The sequence below is a fragment of the Rana temporaria genome, chromosome 2 (genome assembly GCF_905171775.1).
Source record: "Rana temporaria chromosome 2, aRanTem1.1, whole genome shotgun sequence".
In the NCBI taxonomy this organism is placed as follows: domain Eukaryota; kingdom Metazoa; phylum Chordata; class Amphibia; order Anura; family Ranidae; genus Rana; species Rana temporaria.
Window position 1 is genome coordinate 397,543,763 of NC_053490.1, and position 24,031 is coordinate 397,567,793.

At 45.0% G+C, this 24,031-nt stretch overlaps 1 protein-coding gene across 1 annotated transcript in view; it reads right to left on the reverse strand.

The window, feature by feature from the left end:
• Nucleotides 1–24,031, reverse strand: part of USP9X (ubiquitin specific peptidase 9 X-linked) — a 316,211-nt gene that overhangs the window by 56,755 nt on the left and 235,425 nt on the right. Inside the window, 5 exon segments of the mRNA XM_040338099.1 lie at nucleotides 9,396–9,581; nucleotides 10,870–10,999; nucleotides 11,112–11,337; nucleotides 13,057–13,180; nucleotides 18,481–19,231. Coding sequence (XP_040194033.1) covers nucleotides 9,396–9,581; nucleotides 10,870–10,999; nucleotides 11,112–11,337; nucleotides 13,057–13,180; nucleotides 18,481–19,231 — 1,417 coding nt within the window.

Genomic DNA, 24,031 nt, shown 5'->3' on the forward strand with positions numbered 1-24,031 from the left:
TAATCAATGCATATTTATAGCAAAATCGCTTGTATAAATATGAATGGTCCCACAAAACGTGTTGCTCAAAAGTGTCCGCTTAAAATCTAATGTCACAATAAAAAAACGGCAAATCGCACCAACCCCCCGCCAATACTAGTAAAAAAAAATAAAAATAAAAATGCCATAAATCTATCACCTATTTTGTAGACGCTATAACTTTTGCGCTAAACCAATCAATATGTGCTTATTGCGATTATTTTTTTTAACCAAAAATATGTATGAAATACGTATTGGCCTAAACTGAGGAAAAAAAAAAAGTTATTTTTTTTTTAAATTGTGATATTTATTAAATAGAAAAATAGTGTTTTTTTTTTTTAAATTGTGATATTTATTAAATAGAAAAATAGTGTTTTTTTTTTTTAATTGTCACTGGTTTTTTTTTTGCGCGATAAACAAAAGAACGCAGAGATGATCAAATACCCACCAACGACCAAGCCTCTATTTGTGGGGGAAAAAACCCCCAAAGATTTAGTTTGGGTATATTGTTGCATGACCACGCAATTGTCATTCAAAGGGCAACAGCGCTGAAAACTAAAAATTGGTCTGGGCAGGAAGCGGGTGAAAATGCCCTGTATGGAAGGGGTTAAGAAACTCAGTAAATTACCAGACCTTTGTTCCTAATTTTTACGAACAGTCTAATGACTGATATAGTACCAGCTGATTGAAGAAAAGCCAATATAGCACCAATCTTTAAAAAAAGGACCAAGTTATATAACTGGGAACTACAGACCAATTAGCCCAACATCAACAGTATGCAAGCTCTTTGAAGGGATGATAAAGGGACAATATACAAGATTTTAATAAAGAAAACTTTATTATTAGCAGTAATCGGCATGGATTCATAAAAAATTGTTCTTGCCAAACAAATCAACTAACCTCCTATAAGGTGAGCTGCCATCTAGATCAAGGGTCTCCAAACCTTCTAAAGTGCCAGTTTACTGTCCTTCAAATTTTAGGGGAAGGGGGGCCCAGACTGTGGCTAGTGGGGGGGGAAGAAAATGTATTGGCATCAGTGGACGTTAACAATGCCCCATCATTGGTATCAATTGGAGGAATAGTGCCCGATCATTGGGAGGAATAGTGCCCCATCATCGGTGTCAGTGGCAGGAATAGTGCCTCATCATTAATGTCAAGTGGAGAAATAGTGCCCCACCATTGGCGTCAGTGGGAGGAATAGTGCCCCATCATTGGCGTCAGTGGGAGGAATAGTGCCCCATCATTGGCGTCAGTGGGAGGAATAGTGCCCCATCATTGGCGTCAGTGGGAGGAATAGTGCCCCATCATTGGCGTCAGTGGGAGGAATAGTGCCCCATCATTGGCGTCAGTGGGAGGAATAGTGCCCCCTCATTGGCGTCAGTGGGAGGAATAGTGCCCCCTCATTGGCGTCAGTGGGAGGAATAGTGCCCCATCATTGGCGTCAGTGGGAGGAATAGTGCCCCATCATTGGCGTCAGTGGGAGGAATAGTGCCCCATCATTGGCGTCAGTGGAGGATAAATGTCACATCATTGGCGTCAGTGGGAGGATAAATGTCACATCATTGGCATCAATAGAAAGCACAGTGTTCCATTGCCGGTACAAGTGGCAGGAACAATCCAACTCTTGCTGACTGTGTGGAGAATACCCCAAGGGCTGGATAAAATTAAGCAAAGAGCCACATACAGCCCCCATTCCGCAGTTTGAAGACCACTGATCTAGATGAAGGAAGTCCCGTAGACGTAGTGTATCTGGATTTTGCAAAGGCACTTGATACAGTTCCTCACAAACGTTTACAATACAAGCCAAGGTCTGTCGGCATGGACCAAAAGGGTGAGTACCTTGATTGAAAACTGGCTACAAGGTCGAGTTCAGAGGGTAGTAAAAACTGGCTACAAGGTCGAGTTCAGAGGGTAGTGGTAAATGGGGAGGTATTCAGAATGGTACAATGGCAATTTAAGTCCCTCAGGGTTTTGTCCTGGGACCAATTCCATGTAATTTATTCATAAATGACCTGGAGGATGGGATAAACACCTCAATCTCAGTATTTGAAGGACGATACTAAGCCAAGCAGGGCAATAGCTTCTCTGCAGGATGTGGAAACCTAGCAAGAAGATCTGAACAAATTGGGTGGTAAACTACATGGCAAACAAGGTTTAATGTAGAAAAAATAGGATTTTTGTACTCCCCGCAAAATCTATTTCTCTTCCGTTCATGGATGGACACAGCAGGATTGACCTTAGGGTTATGTACATTCACTCTAGAAGAGACTAGGCAGAACAAAAAACAGCACTTTAAGTGTTAAAACACTTCTTAGTACAGCACCTCCCAGGGGGCATGTCCCCCGGGTACATCCCACTCTCTGGAAGCATCCAGCCTCAGTTCGTAGACAAGCAGTACAAACAAAGGAGGGGTGGGTGCTGTGTCCGTCCATGAACTCAGAGAAATGGATTTTACGTGGAGTACAAAAATCCTATTTTCTCTTCCGTTCATGGACGCAGCATTGACCTTAGAGACGTCCCCAAGCAGTGTCAAAAATTTCGAGGGGTGGGAAAAAACACAGCAACCAAGCTTCACCCCAAACAAACCAGAGTTCCTCAACGGAGGAAACTTCAACCTTAAACTGCCGCCTGTAAAACCTTGTGGCCAAAAGGAGGCATCCGAAGATGCACTCACATCCACCTTGTAAAATTTTGAAAAGGTGTGGATTGACGACCAGGTCGCCGCCTTGCAAACCTGCAAGACAGACGCTTGATGACGGAAAGCCCAAGAGGCACCAATCGCCCTGGTCGAATGCGCCGTGACCTGAAAGGGAGGCGCCCGCCCCTTTAGGGCATAGGCCTGGAGCACGACCTGTCTGATCTACCTAGAAATGGTGGCCGACGAGACCGACAGGCCTTTTTTAGGACCAGTCACCGACACGAACAGCGAGTCCGACCTCCGAAACAGAGCCGTAGCAGACAAGTACACCCGTAAAGTTCGAACCACATCCAAGGAATGCAAAGAGGCCTCCTTCGAGTTTCTTGGCCGAGGACATAAGGATGGAAGAACATATCCTCATTAATGTGAAAAGCCGAAAAAACCTTAGGAAGGAATGATGGCTGCGGCCGCAGCACCACCTTATCCTTATGGATGACCAAGTAGGGAGCCTTGCAGGACAAGGCCGCCAGTTCAGATACCCGTCTGACCGAGGTAATTGCCACCAGAAAAACCACCTTCTGGGACAGAGTCAACAAAGGAATCTTCCGAACGTCCTCAAACGGAGCTTCTTGAAGCGCCGAAAGAACTAAATTCAAGTCCCAAGGAGGCAGTGGAGGACGCACAGGAGAGGCAACATGCCGGACCCCCTGCACAAACGTAAGCACCAAGGAGTGCACCGCCAAGGGTCGCTGAAAGTAGACAGCTAGAGCCGAGATTTGGCTCTTAACCGTACTTAAGGCGAGAGCCTGATCCACTCCACGCTTGAAATACAGCAGAACCCGGGACACCACGTATGTACGGGGGTGCCACTTCATCTCTTCACACAGAGATGTAGGCCTTCCACGTACGATGGTAAGGCTTACTTGAAGTGGAATTCCGTGCTCGTAGCATGGTAGAAATCACCAAGCCCGACAGGCCTCGGTCCTTTAACACCTGGCTCTCAAAAGCCAGCGACTGTAAAGCAGGGTGAAAGATAGGACCTTGCGACAGAAGGTCTTCTCTCAGGGGTAGACGCCAGGGCACATTTGCCACCAGACGCACCAGGTCCGCGTACCAGGGACGGCGCAGCCAATCCGGAGCGATCAGGATTGTTGGTATCCCCTCGGCTTCCACCCTGCGCAGCAGGCGCGGAAGAAGCTGCAGGGGAGGGAAGGCGTATATTAGGCGATAGTGACCCCAAGGCGCCAAAGCGTCTGACGCGTCCGCCCACGGGTCCCTCGACCTGGTCACGAATCGTGACACCTTCCGATTGAGACGGGACGCTAGAAGGTCCACGTCTAGAATGCCCCATTTTTGGCACAGAGTCTGAAAACATCTCCGGGTGTAGCGACCATTCTCCTTGGTCTGGCCTTTGGCGACTTAGATAGTCTGCTTGCCAATTCAGCACCCCCGGAATGTACACCGCCGACAGAGCTGGAACGTAGCCGTCGGCCCACCGGAGGATGTGCACGACTTCCGTCGCTGCAGCCAAGCTTCTTGTGCCCCCGATGATTGACGTATGCCACAGCTGTGGCATTGTCGGACTGGATTCTGATCGGTCGGCCTTGCAGACCCAGAGACCACGTGGAGAGACACAACTTGATCGCTCGGAGCTCCAGTACATTGATTGGAAGGCGGGACTCCTCCTGAGTCCAGCGCCCCTGGGCTGACTGGACACCCCAGACACCCCCCCAGCCGGAGAGGCTGGCATCCATCGTGATTACTGTCCAGTGACACGGCAGAAACGATTTCCCGATCCGTAGTACCGGAGATGTCAGTCACCACACTAGGGAGGACTTGGTCAGTCGATTGACTCGAATCTGGTAATCCAGAGATGAAGGAAGCTTGTTCCAACGTGACAAAATCTCCTTTTGTAACACTCGAGTGTGGAATTGGGCATACAGAACTGCCTCAAAAGAGGCCACCAGACCCAGCACTCTCATGCAAAAGCGAAGCGACGCCCATTTCTGTGTCGCCGTCTGCAGTTTTCCCGCTGGGAGGAAAACTCTCGCCTCCGAGGAATCCAGAACCAACCCCAGATATTCCAGCCACGGAGACGGTACCAGTAGACTTCTGGATATTCAGCGGCCAACCGAATTCTCGGAGGGTCTGACAGGTGATAGACCTCTTCTAATTCCGAGCTTGAGGAAGCTCTCAGAAGAAGGTCGTCCAGGTATCCCACGCTGCTGCAGCAGGGCGAGAATCGGGACGAGCACCTTGGTGAAAACCCGTGGTGCCGAAGCCAGGCCGAACGGGAGGGCCACAAATTGAAAAAGGTCCTCCCCGACCGCAAAGCGCAGAAACCTCTGGTGTTTTGCGCATACGGGGATATGCAGGTACGCATCCTTGATATCCAGGGATGCTAGGAAATCCCCCTGGTGGAGCGCTGCTACTACTGAGCGAATCGACTCCATCCTGAATTTTTGCGCTTGGACAAAGCAATTGAGGGCCTTGAGGTTCAGGACCGGACGGACCCCGTTCTTGTGGATTACAGATTGGTATAAAACCCCTGAAACCGTTCCGTTGAGGGAACGGTACAACCACCCCCCTGCCCAGCAGATCCTGGACAGCTCCTGACAGGTCCTTCAGGCGATCCGGAGGAAGCCGGAGGTTGGAGGGAAAAAATCTGTTTGGTGGACAAGAGAGTAACTATCTTGTACCCCGAGGAAACTACTTCGCAAAAGCCGGCCCCCCACCCAGGATGTGGGTGGGGGCAAACCTTCATGCGGAGGCAGGCTTGCGGTACCAGGGGCGCTTTTGCCCTTCAGCGGGCGCCTTAGCACCCTGGAAACGTTTTCCTGACGCACTTGGCGGGGCGAAAAAAAAACAACACTTGGGGGTAGTAAATGAGGGCCCTTGCCTACGGCGAGGCTCCTTACCCTTCCCTCAATCAGACCTTGCACCAACTGGTCGGCCAGGTCTACGCAGGTCTCCGAAGCATTCTACGCCTCTAGCTCCCGCACCAGGGACTTAGCCCCTTCGGTAAGTGTCTGCGACACCAGAGCCCCGGCCAAAACCGGTCTCACCACCGTCCCCACCACTGTGAATATGGAGCGGGCCACAGCTCTATCTGCGGGGTCCTTAAAAGCGGGAGCCCCTTCCACAGGTAACGTAGCAGCCTTGTTCCAAAACAAGCTTTCCAGCCTGGACACAGGGGGGTCCACTGACGGAGGAGATACCCTTTTGAGGAGGATTTCCTATAACAGTGGGTAACGGACTGCAAAGTATTTTGGTACTGCAAAAACTTTCTGCGGCCGATCCCATTCCTTGTATAACAGTCCAGATATGGAATACAAGGAAAACACTTTTTGCGGTGCGGGGCGGCTTGCTGAACCCAAAAGGGACTGACATCTGATGCCTCCGCCGAATCCTCAAGTGCTTGAGTAACCCCCACCGCAGTGTCAAGAGCCCCAAACTCATAATCATGCGCTGAACCTGAAGCAGAGTCATCCTCACTGTCTGTGTGGGCTTAAGCCTGCAGCATCTGAAAAAAATGGAAGCCAGAGCCGGAAGCCGCAGCGAGGCCCGATTCCGTGTCAGAAACAGGATTCAGCAGGGGAAAGGAGGCGTAGTAGTACGCCTCCTCTCCCCGCTGAAGCCCGTTTGGAGGAAACGCCGCGTCGGGCGGAGCCTAGCATTCAACGTCACTACGCTCATCAGCTGTTCGGACTGCATCGCAGCCGTCAGCTGTTACACACGCTGACATCCTATCTTTTGATTCATGAGGATCTGTGTGTGCAGGGTGAATTTGTTTTACCATCTGTCAGTGTCATACTGAAGAAAATAAAATCCTTTATTAAACCTACTGCACCATGAAGTCCTTTATCCTCTCCTTCTAATCCCACTCATCGTTTGAGCATAAAGAATTAGTTTGAGCACACGGAACGGCATATCTTCCAATCCTGAAGGTCCAAGAAGGGCGCTGAGACACAGCATTGGAGTACTTCCTGGGATCCACGAAATTACAGCCCTCTGAGTGCCCAATAACCCCTTGAGGGTACAACGTTCTGTATCTTTTTGGATTTAAATTACCTGCCTGCTGATATCGCCATAGGAACAAGTGTTTATGAAGAGTATAAAATCAGCTGCTTTGCGATAGGACTTATTGCACCTACTGCTTTACAACACTTGTGGTTATCTGTCACACAGACTTTTTTATTTGTATTTATATTTTCATAATTTTTTTTTTTTTTTTGATGCATTCCATTCACTATGCACATTGGTCAACCATGGCTTTGGTGCTATCATAGTAGCGCACTTGTATTTTTTGTTTCTATATGTCTTCTGGAGCCCAATATTAGGTTCCTATATTTTTGAGTGCAGCACTTCACTTTTTATTTTTTAGCACTATTCATATTCAACATTATTTCAATTGTACTTTTTGGGAGTAGCGCGGATTGATCTGTGCCTTTATTAAGGACCACAGGACACCCTCCCGGCCGCGACAGAGAGCAGAGAGCAGGGAACCCCCCCCGGAGGACTCACCGCCCGACCAGACTGCCGCTGCTGAGAAGCCAAAAACACTGTCTATGCTGCGCCATCCCACAGTAAAGTGTGCATAAGCCGTCAGTGCCGTTATTCTAGTCACTGGAGGCCAAGAGCTGTACCAAGATGGCCGCTGACATACAAAAAAACAGCCTGCAGGCTTCGAGAAAATGGCCACCGTAATTACAACTGCGCCATAAAACACAGCCGGTCACCAGCAAAATGGCGCCAAAACTGCGTTTTTTTTAAAACATGCACAGTGAAGCCCTAGTGAAACACGGCAACCTATTAGGCACACGGGACCCCCCCCGCACACATGGCAGTACACAAAGCACTAAAAAACACCAAAATAGCACCCACAGCAGCCGCAGCCCCCAGGTCAGACTGAGCCCCCCAAGCGGGCCCCCCACCTCACGGCCTTCACCCAAAAACGGGGAAGGAGGGAGAGGAAGGCAGAGAGGAAAGCAGGGCGCACCCTCAATCGACCTCCCCAGGAATGCACCAGCCGAAAACACCCTGCCAAGGCAGGGGGAAAAAACGTACACGACCTGCGACCACCGGCTGGAGGCATTCCAGACAGATCCAACGTCCGCTCATGGCATGGCTATCGGCCCGGCACACTGTGACACGGCCATAGAGACCGGCCATATGTGTGCCCTGGAACATGTAGTTCACCGGCCACCCCTGGGGCAACGGGGCATGTCGTGGACAGCCTAGCTAAAGACCGGCACACGCTGGATGGCCGAACATGGGGGGACTACAAGGATTCAAAATCCAGCCTGTCACCCAGTCGGCAGTTGAAAGTAGATTCCAGGATCTAAAAATGCAGGAACAAAAGAAAAAAAAAAAAAAAACGAAAAAAATATCGCAAAAAACTCCAGAGCACATGGGCTCCAGAAAGGCCATGCTCTCCTGACGCTAAGCAGATTAAAACAGAGGCTGGATGCTTCCAGAGAGTGGGATGTACCCGGGGGACACGCCCCCTGGGAGGTGCTGTACTAAGAGAAGTGTTTTAACACCTAAAGTGCTGTTTTTTGTTCTGCCTAGTCTCTACTAGAGCGAAGGTACATAACCCTAAGGTCAATGCTGCTGTGTCCGTCCATGAACGGAAGAGAAATGTACAATAATGCATTTAGGTGACAAAAACATGAATGCAATCTACTCACTAGGGGGAGAATCTCTGGGGGAATCTAGAATGAAAAGGGACCTGGGGGTCCTATTAGATGTCAGGCTCAGCAATGGAATGCAATGCCAAGCTGCTGCAAGCAAAGACAATAGAATATTGGCATGCATTAAAAAGGGAATGAACTCCAGAGATGAAACAATAATACCCCCACTCTACAAGACTGGTCAAGCCACACATGGAGTATGCCAGCCAGTTCTGTGCTCCAGTCCTCAGGAAGGATATGCTGGAAATGGAGAGAGTCTAGAGAAGGGCATCAAAGCTAGTAAAGGAACTGGAGGATCTTGGTTATGAGGAAAGATTACAAGCACTGAACTTATTCCCTCTGGAGAAGACACGCTTGAGAGGGGATATGAATTTAATGTACATACTGGTGACCCCACAATAAGAATAAAACTTTTCCGCTAAAGTGCATATAAAAAGACACCAGCTCATTCACTAAAATTCATAGAGGGTTTTCTTAAAGTAAGAATGTGGAATTCCCTTCAACAAGCACAGGGAGCATAGATCATTTAAAAAAAACTATTAGATAGGCACCTAAACTACCACAACATACAGGGATATACAACGCAGGATTGACATAAAAACACACACACACACACACACACACACACACACGTTGGACTAGAATCTTTTTTTCAACCTTACCAACTATGTAAAAGTGTCAACTGGATATAAACAGCTATTTTCATGATGTTATGGGAAATGAGGCTGCGAATAGGTGTGAATGTGGCATACAGCAGGCATGGGTAGGTGAGACAGGCCAGCAGTCTCTTGGCCTGCTAGTCAAATATGATGTACTTGTGGGTTAAGAGATTATAATCTTCCAGGTGTCAATCATAGGGCACAAAGCAAGTGGGCAGGCAAGACCGAGAGATTAAGGCTCCCAAGTCCTCACGTCACAGAAAGCAGCAATGCTCACTGACAAGCCAACTACTGCAAATTGCTGAAAGGAAAGAAATTACATTTGCACAAATGAAATATTTCTGCACAGAGTTTAGCTTATAATTTAGATCTGTCATCAGGACTTACCATTAATAGAAGACTGCATACGCGATGATACATCGCAACAACGAATTAGCTGTGACACTACAGTGTACAATTTGCCCAATTCAGCATACTGGTATTTGATTGGAGGACCAGGCCCTTCATCCATTGCTACTAGCATAAATGTTGCAGGCACATTGAGTTTCAAAAGCTGGGTCTTTTCTTGCATGCCTGAAAACAAAAGCAAAAACATGCAGATTGCTAGTGACGTGATTTACACATCTAATCAATATAATGGGATTTAAAGCCATTATAGGTTAGCCTCAAACAAAAATCACAAATTAGCTCAACATAGTCGGCAAAATGTACATGGGGCACAAGCATTTGTGAATTTCAGTGCCAAGTACAATTCTTTAAAATTACTATGGTAATGTACACCTAAAAGTAGCTAAAGCAGTATTAAACCCAAAACAAAAATGTAATAAATTGCCGTCTACCAATTCTAAGATGTGGTGGCTGCATTGGTTCTTTTATACGGCTTTTTCCCTTTATTTTCAACTGGTGATACAGCCAGTAATTCTGTTAATTTAAGATGAAAGTGTGCCTGAAAATTATTTTTTTATTTTTCTGTCAGACATTGCGATCAACATTCTGGCTAAAGGACTACAGTCACCTGTATTGCCCTGCACATCAGCATTCAGATAGGAAAGACCTGTAAAGTAGTCAGGCTTTATTGCATTTGACACTGCTGTGAACCAAATGGCAATGCAGATTGGAGGAAAGGGTACCATATCAAGATAAACTAGTCAATGAGCAATAGCTCTTTGATTATTCAACAAATGTGCAACAAATTCTATTGGAAAGTCATGTCAAAGGTTCATTCAAAGGCCAAAATTCACAATTAACTCTAAACTGATAACATGTAATGGTTTTGAAGAGTCGGTTATGACAAATGTTAGGTACTGTAGCTGTTGACCATTTACCGTCACACACGATTTTGAGTAAGGAAAAATAAGGGTATTAAGGGTAATAAGGATATTGTGTGTGCGCACTAGATTTCATTTTAGTGCATATTTTCCTTAAACTATGGTTTCGATAAATCACTGCACAAAGATCACACAGTTAAAAAAAAAAATTGTAGCTGTCACCATTTTCTTTTCCAGGGCCTTAATTTCAGAAAATATATGGTATGTTTGGGGGGTTCTAATCAATATTTCATAAAAAAAATAATGATTTTACTGTGAGAAAAATTAGGACCTTTCTCTGGACAACGGTTAAAAGGGTTTCACCACTTTCTGTAAACCTACTACACCCAGCTGGGAAATCACATATGCAGCAATACCGAGATATAACATCTACTGAAGTACCCTAAAGTATTTGACACTAGAAGCCACAATTCCTAAAAACAAATGCTACACTGGCTTGTTTTTTATTATATAGCATAACTGTATAAAATGCACATTTTATTTTTTTTGTTAGCAGGCCATGCTTTGAGAGGGATATAAGCATCGTTTCTCACCAAGGTTGGCATACATGACGAAAAGGTTGAAGTACTGCTGTAGATGACGACCATGCTCAGACACTTCTCTTCTGAGAAGGTTAAGTACAGCTCTCAGCAACTGGTCACTCAGACTCAAATTATCATAAGCCTAGAAGAGAAACCATCATAGCATTTTTGGGGGAAACAACATTACATTTTGTTTTTTGTAGCATTATAAAAAATAAAAAATGATAATTGTACATTTAAAAGCAATAATGTACCTGACTTGATGGTCCAGGAGAAGCAAAGGGTAAGGTGCAAGGGCCATCTTGTAAAGAAAAGTGTGCAATAAATACTACAAGTTTTGCAAATGCTCCTCTGACTTCAGCACTAGGGCACTCCAAAAGATACTCAGAGAAACGATTTGGATAAGCAAAAAGGACACCATGTGCAAACCAGTAGCGGACATTCTTGCTATGGCGGAGTAGGATGCATAATGCATCGTACCTACGATTAAGTAAAACAATTGCATCAATATATATATATATATATTAGCATTTTGTATTTAGACAAAACATTTTAAACCTACAATCAATGTAACTAAATTGTCAGTACTGCAAAAACACCTAATTAGCAAGCTCTAATGACCATAAATATTTTTAACATGAACATAACTGAATTATTTTCTCCATATACCGTATTTATCGGCGTAGAACACGCATAGGCGTATAACACACACCCTAACTTTAAGAGGGACGTTTCAGGAAAAATACTTTACACAGCCCCCTGCGTATAACACGCAGGCACAGTTTACCCTCCATTTTCAGGGTAAAAAAGTGAGTGTTATACGCCAATAAATACAGCAGTTATCTATACTGCCCTTTGCTAAGCCCAGAAGTATAATTTGTGTTCTTTTATAGCAGAGAAGCAATTTTATAACACTATAATCTTAAAAGAACATACCAACACGCATCAAGTTTAACAAAAATGTTACCATCCACCAGCACTCAGGTTAAAAATAAGTTAAGCTAGAAGCTCCTGTGTTTCCCAAACATATGTCCAAAAAAATGTTTCCCCCTTCTAGGCCAAGTTCACCTTGGTAATAAAATGCACTACTACCCGTGATCTTGGACGCCCAGTGCTTCTAGCATCACAGAAACACGCGATCTGCCTCCCCCTGCCTCAGCCACTGTGCATGTAAAGGTCTTGGAAGAGTGAGAACACGAGAGATGTCTGTGTTTCTTAATGACGTTACCAAAGTTTCAGAGTCCACCATTAAATTATTGTTTGGAAGCTAGGCCATCAAATTGCTCACACCCACCCCTGGGGACCTTTCTCCCCCTCTATCTCCCTCCTATTTTGTCCTCTTAGTGTGCCTCACTCTTCTTCCTCCTGGGAGTTCACCCAATGTACAGTGAATCTCAGATCATAGGCAGAATTAAAAGCTAAATAATATTATAAGATAAATTAGTCTGTAAACTTAAAGTTTACCAGTGCTATGTACATGAAGATCAAAGCAACAGGTTTATGCAATAGACACTCTCTCCCCAAGTAACCACACTCTTTTGCTGTTCTATTGAACTGGTGTGAGCAAAGAGGGGAAGTTCCCTCTACAGTACCAAGTAGTCTTCCCCCACTCCTGTGAGACAGCACTAGGCTGGAGAAACCTATGAACAAACACTAGCTGTGTCCCTGATGAGGAAGGCAGAGGAAATCATATCTCCTCCATACCCAGACTTTTAAACCAGGAATTGCTCTTACACAGCGCCTGAACAAAGCAGCATAAAAGCAAATGCAAATAGCCAGAAAAAACAAAAAATACCTATTTCAGTCCTCTAGCAGTTTTTTTCTAAACCAGTGCAGTCTGGCTCCCAATGGAATGGAATGTACCATTCTGTAAATAATTTCTTAGTGTGTTGAATGGGGTTGTTCTCCTGCGTTATATGTTTTATACAGAATACATGTGCTCTGTCTGATTCATTGCTATGGTAGATATGTTGCTGTAGACATGCTACGTGCATGATGTAAAGAACACCAACTGGATAAAAATGAACTGCTAAGAACAGTGGTATTGACTAGAATGGAAAATATCAGATCAGAAATGTGTGCTCGATTCATGCGTTTAACTATCAAAACAACACAAACACATGAAGCAGCCCTTGTAACATAAAAGGAACAAATAAAACACACAGTAACAGGTAGGTTCACTTTAAAGAAAAATTTTACCAGTCACTAGCAGGACCACGAACAACTTTCTTTGTATGAAATCCTGTGGTAAACAAGAATTTAGCAGCAAGCTGTATACTAATCATGGTTATTTCTTCTGGCTCAGGCATCAAATGTTCTTGTCCTGCACAAAAACAGAGAGAGAAGGTATTTTCGAAGTACAACCTTTCACCAGATATGTAAGCAAGGTTACCCCCAATTGATGGCTTGAAAAAGTCACTACCTCCATTGGATATCCATCTATGCAATACAAAAAGGCGGGGACAAAGGGGTGGCAAGGTGGGTTTAGAAATACAGTGCCTTGAAAAAGTATCCAGAACCCTTGAAAATTTTAAACATTTTGTCATATTACAACCAAAAATGTAAATTTATTTTATTGGGGTTTTATGTGATAGACCAACACAAAGTGGCACATAAAATTGCTAAATGGTTTTTATTTTCTTTTTACAAATAAATATGTGAAAAGTGTGGCATGCATTTGTATTCAGCCCCCCCCCTCTCCGTCAATACTTTGTAGAACCACCTTTTGCTGCAATTACAGCTGCAAGTCTTTTTGGTTATGTCTCTACCAGCTTTGCACATCTAGAGTGAAATTTTTGCCCATTCTTTCCAAAATAGTTCAAGCTCTGTCAGATGGAGAGTGTCTGTGAACAGCAATTTTAAAGTCTTGTCACAAATTCTCCATTGGATTTAGCTCTGGAATTTGACTGGACCATTCTAACACATGAATATTATTTGATCTAAACCATTCCATTGTAGCTCTGGCTGTATATTTAGGGTCGTTGTCCTGCTTGAGGGAGAACCTCCGCCCCAGTCTCAAGTCTTTTGCAGACTAACAGGTTTTCCAAGATTGCCCTGTATGACACTATCCATCTTCCCATCAATTCTGACCAGCTTCTCTGTCCCTGCTGAAGAAAAGCATCCACGCACCATGATGCTGCCACCATGTTTTATAGTGGGAATGGTGTGTTCAGGGTGATGTGCAGTTTTAGTTTTCTGCGACACATGGCGTTTTTCTTTTAGGCCAAAAACGTCAATTTTGGTCTCATCTGACCAGAGCACCTTCTTCCACATGTTTGATGCGTCTCCCACATGGCCTCTCAGAAACTGCAAACGGGACTTCTTATGGCTTCCTTTCAACAATTGCTTTCTTCTTGCCACTCTTCAAAAAAAAAAAAAAAAAAAAAAGCCCAGATTTGTGGAGTGCAGGACTAATAGTTGTCATGTGGACAGATTCTCCCACCTGAGCTGTGGATCTCTGTAGCTCCTCCAGAGTTAGCATGGGCCTCGTAGCTGCTTCTCTGGAGAATGTGCTCCTTTGCAGGCCTGTCAGTTTAGGTGGACAGCCATCTCTTGGTAGGTTTGCATTTGTGCCATTTTTGGATGATGGATTCAACAGTGCTCTGAAATGTTCAAAGCTTGGGAATTTGTTTTTATTTATAACCTTTAAACTTCTCCACATTTTTATCCCTGTCCTGTGCGGTGTGTTCCTTGGCCTTCATGATGCGGTTTGTTCACTAAAGTTCTCTAACAAACCTCTGAGGGCTTCACAGAACAGCTGTATTTATACCAAGATTAAATTAAATCGCACACAGGTGAACGCCATTTACTAATAATGTGACTTCTGAAGGCTATTGGTTCTACTAGATTTTACTAGATTAAGCCCTGGTTCACACTGGGTACGATTTGGAACGATTTGAGATGCGATTTGACATGTCAAATCGCATCTCAAATCGGCGGCAATTGTCGGCAATGGCACTGTCCTAATCAGTGCGACGCCGCATCTGCAATTTCAAAAAGTAGTTCCTGTACTACTTTTTGCGATTTCGGGCCGCGATTTACATTAAATTGCGGCCGAAATCGCGGCAAAATCGCAGCCGCAAAATCGCGGTAAAATCGCGCATTTTACCGCGATTTTGAATTCGCAGCAGTGTGAACCTAGGCTAAAGGGGGCTAAATAAAAATGCTCGACACACTTTTCACATATTTGTAACATTTTGAAAACCGTTTTATCATTTTTTTTCCACTTCACAATTATGTGCCACTTTGTGTTGGTCTAATACAAAAATCACATTTTCGGTTTTGGTTGTAACATGACAAAATGTGGAGTTTCAAGGGGTATGAATACTATTTTAAAGCACTGTACATTTAATTATTTTTTTGGTAAAAAAAAAAAAAAAAAAAAAAAAAAAAAACCTTTACCACATATAGTTCACAATAAAAATAAATGTGTATATATACACATTATATATATATATATATACACACACACACACACACACACACACACACACACACACACAAATTACTTTGAGCCCCAAAATTATTTTTGTTTCGAATAGGGCGGGGAAGGGTTGGAGCGGTCTTCATTTTTTTTGTTTGAGAGATTACCCCTCACTGTCACATTAGACAAAAATGGGGGAAAGCTGAAAGAGGGACACAAACAGCAATATAAAGAACATGCATCAGCAGAAGCAGTTTACCACCTAAAGGCAGCCATACACGGTTCGAATTTCAAAAGAATTTTCTTTTCGAAAATCGTATCAAAGAATTTTTGTATGAATTTCGCACAGTTAGTGGGCTGCAGCAACAGCCGATTTTCGTGCGGCAATCAAATTTGAGGAATCGGACATGTTGGATTTTTTTTTAAAAAACAATTTTCTCATCAATGATGGAAGAATCGTGCGCATGTGCAATAAAAGAATATTCTCGTAGAGAAAAGAAAATTACCGGAGAGAAAAGAATATTCCCAGCAACATGAAGGTTTGGTCGGCAAAAATTCGAAAGTCAATGGTGGCATCATCAAATCACAAAAAACAACACAGCAAACCAAGCTTCACCCCAAACAAACCAGAGTTCCTCAACGGAGGAACTTCAACCTTAAACAGCCGCCTGTAAAACCTGGAAGATGCACTCACATCCACCTTGTAAAATTTTGAGAAGGTGTGGATTGACGACTAGGTCGCTGCCTTACACACCTGAAACACAGACGCTTGATGGCGGAAAGCCCAAGAGGCACCAATCGCCCTGGTCGAATGCGCCGTAACCTGAAAGGGAGGCGCCTGCCCCTTTAGGGCATAAGCCTGGAGCACGACCTGTCTAATCCACCTAGAAATGGTGGCCGACGAGACCGCCAGACCTTTCTTAGGACCAGTTACCGTCACAAACAGTGAGTCCGACTTCCGAAACGGAAACCGTAGTAGACAAGTACACCCGTAGGGCCCGAACCACGTCCAAGGAATGCTAAGTGGCCTCCTTCGTTTTTTTTGGCCGAGGACATAAAGGATGGAAAAACAATGTCCTCGTTAATGTGAAAAGCCGAAACAACCTTTGGAAGGAATGACGGCTGCGGCCGCAGCACCACCTTGTTCTCATGGATGACCAAGTAAGGAGCCTTGCAAGACAAGGACGCCAGTTCAGATACCCGTCTGACCGAGGTAATTGCCACCAGAAAAACCACCTTCTGGGACAGAGTCAACAAGGGAATCTTCCGAATGTCCACAAACAGAGCCTCTTGAAGCACCGAAAGGACTAAATTCAAGTCCCATGGAGGCAGTGGAGGGCACACAGGAGGGGACACATGCCGAACCCACTGCACAAACGTACGCACCAAGGAGTGCGCCATCAAGGGTCGCTGAAAGTAGACAGCTAGAGCCGAAATCTGACTCTTAACCGTACTTAAGGCGAGAGTAGCCAGGAAGCTGCGCATGAAACGTACTTGGACATTTCAACATGACAATGATCCAAAACACAAGGCCAAGTCGACCTGTCATTTGCTACAGCAGAATAAAGTGAAGGTTCTGGAGTGGCCATCTCAGTCTCCTGACCTCAATAGCATTGAGCCACTCTAGGGAGATCTCAAACATGCAGTTCATGCAAGACAACCCAATAATTTACAGAAAGTGGAATGGGCAGCTTTACCATCTGAGAAGATAAAGAGCCTTAACCACAAATACCACAAAAGACGTCAACCTGTCATTGACGTTAAACGGGGGAAAACGCGGTATTAAGAACTGGGGTATGTAAACTTTTGATCAGGGTAATTTTGGTAGTTTCTGTTGCCATTATAATTTAAAAAGAGTAAACACAGTCGATTGATAAATGCATTATATGCCTTAAGATAAAAAGCCTTGTGTGTGTAGCAGCCCCCCTAACACTTACCTGAGGCTCCTCTGTCCAGTGATGTCCATGAGTGTCTCAGCTGTCCAAGAATCTCCCCTCTCGATTGGCTGAGACACAGCAGCGGGCACCATTGGCTCTTGCTGCTGTCAAAGTCTGATAGACAATCAGGAGAGAGGGGGGATGGGCTAGGTCAGGGCTCCTTGTCTGAATGGACACAGGGAGCTGTGACTCGGCTCGGGTGCCCCCATAGCAAGTTGCTTGCTGTGGGGGACACTCAACAGGAGGGAGGGGCCAGGATCACAGAAGGCTGCAGATGGGCACTGATCTGGCTGCAATGGCGAGGCTGCACTGATGGGCAATGGCGAGGCTGCACTGATGGGCAATGGCAAGGCTGCACTGATGGGCAATGGCAAGGCTGCACTGATGGGCAATGGCAAGGCTGCACTGATGGGCAATGGCAAGGCTGCACTGATGGGCAATGGCCATTATTTTGCTTTGAAGTTTTTTATTAAAAACAAAAAATGTTTTTTTCCTGAAATTTCCTGTGTAAACTAAGGTGTGCGTTATACACCGATAAATATGATGAACAGAATAAAGTGCTCCCAAAATAAAAAAAAATAAAAAACTAAAAATGTTTTGTCAGGGTTAAGGTACAAAAATAGTGCATAAATAGGGGGAAAAAAAAGGAAAATTGCTGCTTCTCCCTCTCCTATTTCTATCACCTCATCGTGCACAGTGCACGTCACATGAAGTCGGCCATGGGTGTGTGGACCCCATGCTCACTAAAGCCATCTTGTGGATGGACAGAAGACAAGACCTTTCCTCTTACAATAGACAGTCACTATGTAATAAATGCAAGGGGGACAATCTCACCAACAATAGGGAGATGAGGAGGAAGACAAGGGGGGTCCCTGGCTGCAGGAGGAAGAGAAGGGGGGTCCCTGGCGGCAGGAGGAAGAGAAGGGGGGTCCCTGGCGGCAGGAGGAAGAGAAGGGGGGTCCCTGGCAGCTGGAGGAGGATGGGTCCCTGGCAGGAAGAGGGCAGAGCATCCTGCAGAACATGGGACATACTTCCTTAAAGGCAAATGTCACCAAAGCTTCACAGGACAAAAAAAAAATAAAAAATTACAAAAAAACACTTGTCATTTTTAATTCTCATTATAATTTTTTACACACACACTAAAAACAAAAAAAAAAAAAAAATTAAAAACACTACATGTAACATGACATTTTAACAATGTGACAGATACTGGTCTAATACAAAATATATAAACTATACAGCTGAAGGAATATAAATACAAACCTGGGGGAGGATTCAGGTAGACACTGTTACACGTTAGTAACTTCTTTATAAACTGAAAATATTCTAAGCTGAATTGCATTCGGTTATGCATGAATTGCACATTTTGCTTTCGTACACTTCGCTCAATGGCCGATGGCATCTTGATCTGGTGGGGTTTTGATGTGATTGTAAGCTCATTTATATATTTGATCAGCTCGTTGTCTTTATCTAGAGTGTCCATGCGTTCATAAAAAAGTATATAGGCATTCCACCACCTTTTCTGACGCCGATATGACATTCTTTTCATCATGTGGTCAAACACTTCACCCATGTACTCTCCGCCAAAGCACTGGTTCTTCATTTCCTCGTCATCATCCATTTTGCATTCTGTGACATCCCCATCATCAAACTTATACCAGCGATTCTTTTCCCCATCTCCTCCATTTCTTTGGATGATGTAAGAATAGTAATGACCTCCACTGGCCTGCCCACTGTGCACCAACACCCCAACCAATCTGTATTTAGTGCTTCCAGGAGGTTCATTTTCAGTCTGTTCATTGGGAATGACCTGATTTTCAGGGTGCACATCATCTCCTTCTAACTTTGCTACACCAGCCACTGTATATGGCTCCATATCTAGCTCGCGTGGAAACTCAAAATAGTCATTGAATTTAATTGCACATTCCCTTTCCCAGTCATAGTCAAAGCGTTTCAGCTGGATGGCTAGAACAGGAGGCAGCTTCTTGATCAGTAAACGCTTCACTGTATCAACCTAAGACACATTCCAGAATTAGTATCATCTTAATTCATAGTTGACTTCGTATTTTATGATTAAAAAGCAATGTTTCATTACATGGACCATATAAAAGCACAGTAATAAAAAAAAAAAAAAAAAAAAAACACTGAAAAGGCCATTGAAAAAAAGCTGCCATAAAATTGAACTGCCTAATTGTGAAAATACATTGCTGAACAGTTTACATTGCAATAAAGCCCAACATCAATCTGTCTTTTAAAGATGTTGCCAACAATTGAAAAAGACACAAGAAAAAAATCATTAAAAAAGACACCAGCTAATCTGTGCTCATTCATGACTGTAGAATCAGAGCCAATACCTGTGAAAGACTTGTAAAGAAGAACTCCAGCTTTTCCTCCCCAAAACAGATGCATTGTGCATGTAAATGAATCACAACCCCACTGTCAGTTTGTGTGCAACCTACCTCTTTTAGATGTGTACAGCAGGTTTAGGTGCATGTGATGTCACTCGTACCAGTTCTGGGAGTTGATGTGGGTGGGTCTTAGGGTTACTGTGGGTGTTTGAGTCTTCAAGTGGGTGGTGAAGGGTGTAAATGTATTATATCTCCTGTGTCACTTCTGTCTTGCAGTATACTAAAGGATACAGCAAAACCTTGGATTGCGAGCATAATTAGTTCCGGAAGCATGCTTGCAATCCAAAGTACTTGTATATCAAAGCATATTTTCCCATAAGAAATAATGGAAACAACCGATTCGTTCCACAACCATTTATTCATAAGTCCTTCAGTTTATAGTCCATATAAAAAGATTATAGCAATGTGATAAGTTGTGTAACCATAAAATGTCCATCCACAAATGGCAGCCCCCCCAAGGGGATAGAAGCAAAATCCAGCAGGAGCTACAGAGTATAAAATAGAAGAGAGGTGTCTCTAAGTGTAGCAATATGGCTACATTTAATGAAGGTTCAACATTTAGCAACTCACATGGTTGATGATTAAAAGAGGCACATCTAAGTATGCAGGCATCTGGGGTAAAGCGATCCACATAGACCGTCATCCTCACCGCCGGCTATCACCGATATCAGTCTGCAATCGTGACCGGGAAGACTACCCTGCGGTAGAGCAATCTGAAAGCGAAGCTTGAACCGCTCGTGGAAGGGACGACATCAATGGCAGTGAGAAGAATGGTCTATGTGGACAGCTTTACCCTGGATGCCTGCATACTTAGATGTGTCTGTTTAAAACATCAACTATGAGTTTCTAAATGTTATACCTTCATTAAATAAAATCATATTGTTACACTTAGAGGCTCCTCTCTTCTATTTTATACTCAGTTGTGACATGACGCTACTCTTATATCAAGTCATCGCTTGTGTATCAAGTCAAAATTTATTAAGAAATGTTGCTGGTCTTGCAAAACGCTCTCAAACCAAGTTACTCTCAAACCAAGGTTTTACTGTAATGGCTTACAGCAAGACTACAGAGGTTATTATGAAGGTGTTTTCATCATATGTAAATTAATCACTTCACAGAGAGCAAGATCTGAGGGTGGAACGCTCCCTGTTTACATTGGTTGGCATATTTAACTGGGCAGGATTGAACAGGGGAGTGTTACAGACTGCACAGGGGAGTGTTACAGACTGCACAGGGGAGTGTTACAGACTGCACAGGGGAGTGTTACAGACTGCACAGGGGAGTGTTACAGACTGCACAGGGGAGTGTTACAGACTGCACAGGGGAGTGTTACAGACTGCACAGGGGAGTGTTACAGACTGCACAGGGGAGTGTTACAGACTGCACAGGGGAGTGTTACAGACTGTGGGGCAGATCCACAAAGATCTAAGATACGCTACGCCCCCGTAACTTACTTGGCTTTGGTTTGAATCCTCAACGAATTTGCGCCGTAAGTTACGGCGGCGTAGTGTATCTCTCGCGGCGCAAGGGCGCGGAATTCAAATGCGGCGGGTAGGGGGGCGTGTTTCATTTAAATGAAGCGCGTCCCCGCGCCGAACAAACTGCGCATGCGCCGTCCCTAAAATGTCCCAACGTGCATTGCGCTAAATGACGTCGCAAGGACGTCATTGGTTTTCACGTGAACGTAAATGGCGTCCAGCCCCATTCACGGACAACTTACACAAACGACGTAAAATTTTTAAAATTAGACGCGGGAACGACGGCCATACTTAACATTGAGTACGCCACCATATAGCAGCTTTAACTATACGCCGGAAAAAGCCAAAACGGAAACAACGTAAAATAATGCGACGGACGCTTGTACGTTCGTGGATCGTCGGAAATCTCATTTGCATACTCGACGTGGAATGCGACGGAAACACCACCTAGCGGCCGCCGGAAAATTGCATCTTAGATCCTGTCAGATCCAACACAGATGGATACCAAAACAAAGATACGACGCGCAAAATTTGAAATTACGCGGCGTATCAAGAGATACGCCGGCGTAATTTCTTTGTGGATCTACCCCTTTAGCTGCTGCAGGAAGTGACTGTGAAACGGGAGAGAGTCTATCAGCAGGATATACAGAGTGCCAAATGATACAAAGCCACAACTAAATCCAGAATATCAGGGGATCGGCAGACAGCAGAGCAACATGGTACAGAGGTATGATCTCTATGCTGGATTGATCATTCCATTCAGTTCTAGTGAAAAGAAAGTTGGAATTCACCTTTAAGCCCAAATCTGTTCAAATTAGTCTACCCAATTTACCAGCTAGTTTGTGTCTGCCACCTCTGCCTGCCAATCCCTCTGTTGGATTTCTCAGTGAATCAAAATACTAACATACAAAGCCATTCACAACTCTGCCCCAAGCTACACAAATCTTGTCTACAAATATCACCCAAATGTCCTGCTTTCTAGATCTTGTGTCTCCTCTCATACTCATCTCTAGGACTTCTCTAGAGCCTTCTTTCCGGCCATCTCCTACTCTAGCCACCTTTAGGCGATCCCTGAAAACTCAATTAAAGACCATCACCAACTATAGTTTTCACACTCCAATCAGCTCACCACCCCCCGTTATTACCCTTTGTAACAGTTTCCCCACGATATTAGATTGTAGACTTTTACAAGTAGGGCTCGCTTAACCCTCTTGTATTATAATTATACTGTCTCCATTTAGATTGTGCTGCACAAAAAACAGTCTAAATCCCAAATAATAATTCTCTACTATTCTTCGGAGTGGAGAAGGAAAAAATAGGATTTTTGTACTCACCATAAAAACCATTTCTCTGAGTTCATAGACGGACACAGCCTTCTTTGACATTAGGGTTATGCTTCTTCCTACCAGGAGAGTTTAGGCAGAATTTAACAGCACTTAAAGTGTTAAAACCTTTCCTTTGAGCCGCTCCTCCCAGGGGGCGTGGCTCCCCCAGGCATAACCCACACCCTGCTCTAGGAGCCTCAGTCCATAACAAGCAGTACAAACCAAGGAGTGGTGGGTGCTGTGTCCGTCTATGAACTCAGAGAAATGGATTTTACGGTGAGTACAAAAATCCTATTTTCTCTTCCGTTCATAGACGGACACAGCCTTCTTTGACATTAGGGACGTCCCCAGGCAGTGTCAAAAAAATTAGAGGGGTGGGAAAGTAACACAGCAAACCAGGTTACACCCCAAACAAAAACCGGAGTTGCTCAACGGAGAAACTGCCGCCGGTAACACCAGCGGCTGAAGGAGGCATCAAAAGATGCACACACATCCACCTTGTAAAACTTTGAAACAGCGTGGATTGACGACCAGGATGCATCCTAACACCGCTGTAACACAGAGGCATGATGCCGGAAGCCCAAGAGGCCCCGATCACCCTGGTCGAATGCGCCACAACCCGAAAGGGGGGCGCACGCCCCTTCAGGGCATAGGCCTGAAGCATAATCCGTCGGAACCACCTAGGAACGGTGGCCGACGAGACTGCCAGGCCCTCATGTAGGGCCAGCCACTGACACGAACAGTGAGCCCGACTTCCGGAACGGAACCGTAACATATAAGTACACTCGTAGGGCCCGAACCACATCCAGAGGATGCAAAGTGGCCTCCTCCTGGCATTTCGGCCGAGGACATAAGGATGGAAGAACAATGTCCACATCAATGTAAAAAGCCGAAACGACCTTAGGGAGAAAAAACGGCTGCGGCCGCAGCACCACCTCATCCTTACGGATGACCAAGCAGGGAGCCTTGCAAGACAAGGCCGCCAGATCAGACAGACACACGTCTGATCGAGGTAATTGCTACCAGAAATAAAATCACCTTTTGTGACAATAAACAAAAAAAAACCTCCCGAATGTCCTCAAAGGGAGCATCCCGAAGCACTGAAAGGACTAAAATCAAGTCCCATGGGGGTAATGGAGGGCGCACCGGAGGGGCCACCTGCCAGACCCCCTGACCCAACATACGCACCCAGGAGTGCAACGCCAAGGGTCGCTGCAAGTAAAAACAGCCAGAGCAGAAATCTGGCTCCTAACCGTACGTAAGGCGAGAGCCTGAACCACACCCTGCTGCAAAGACAGCAGAACCCTGTACACAACGCATGTACGAGAGTGCCAGATCATCTCCCCACACACAGAGATGTAGGCCTTCCATGTATGAGGAAAAAACCGACGTGAGGTAGACTTCCGTGCACGCAGCACGGCAGAGACCACCGAGCCCAATAGGCCTCGATCCCTAAGCCCCTGGCTCTCAACAGCCACGACGCTAAGGCCGGTGGCTGTGAAACAGGGTGGAAGATCGGACCCTATAACAGAAGATCAATTCCCAGGGGAAGACGCCAGGGGGCGTCTGCCACCAGACGCATCAGGTCCGCGTACCAGAAGCG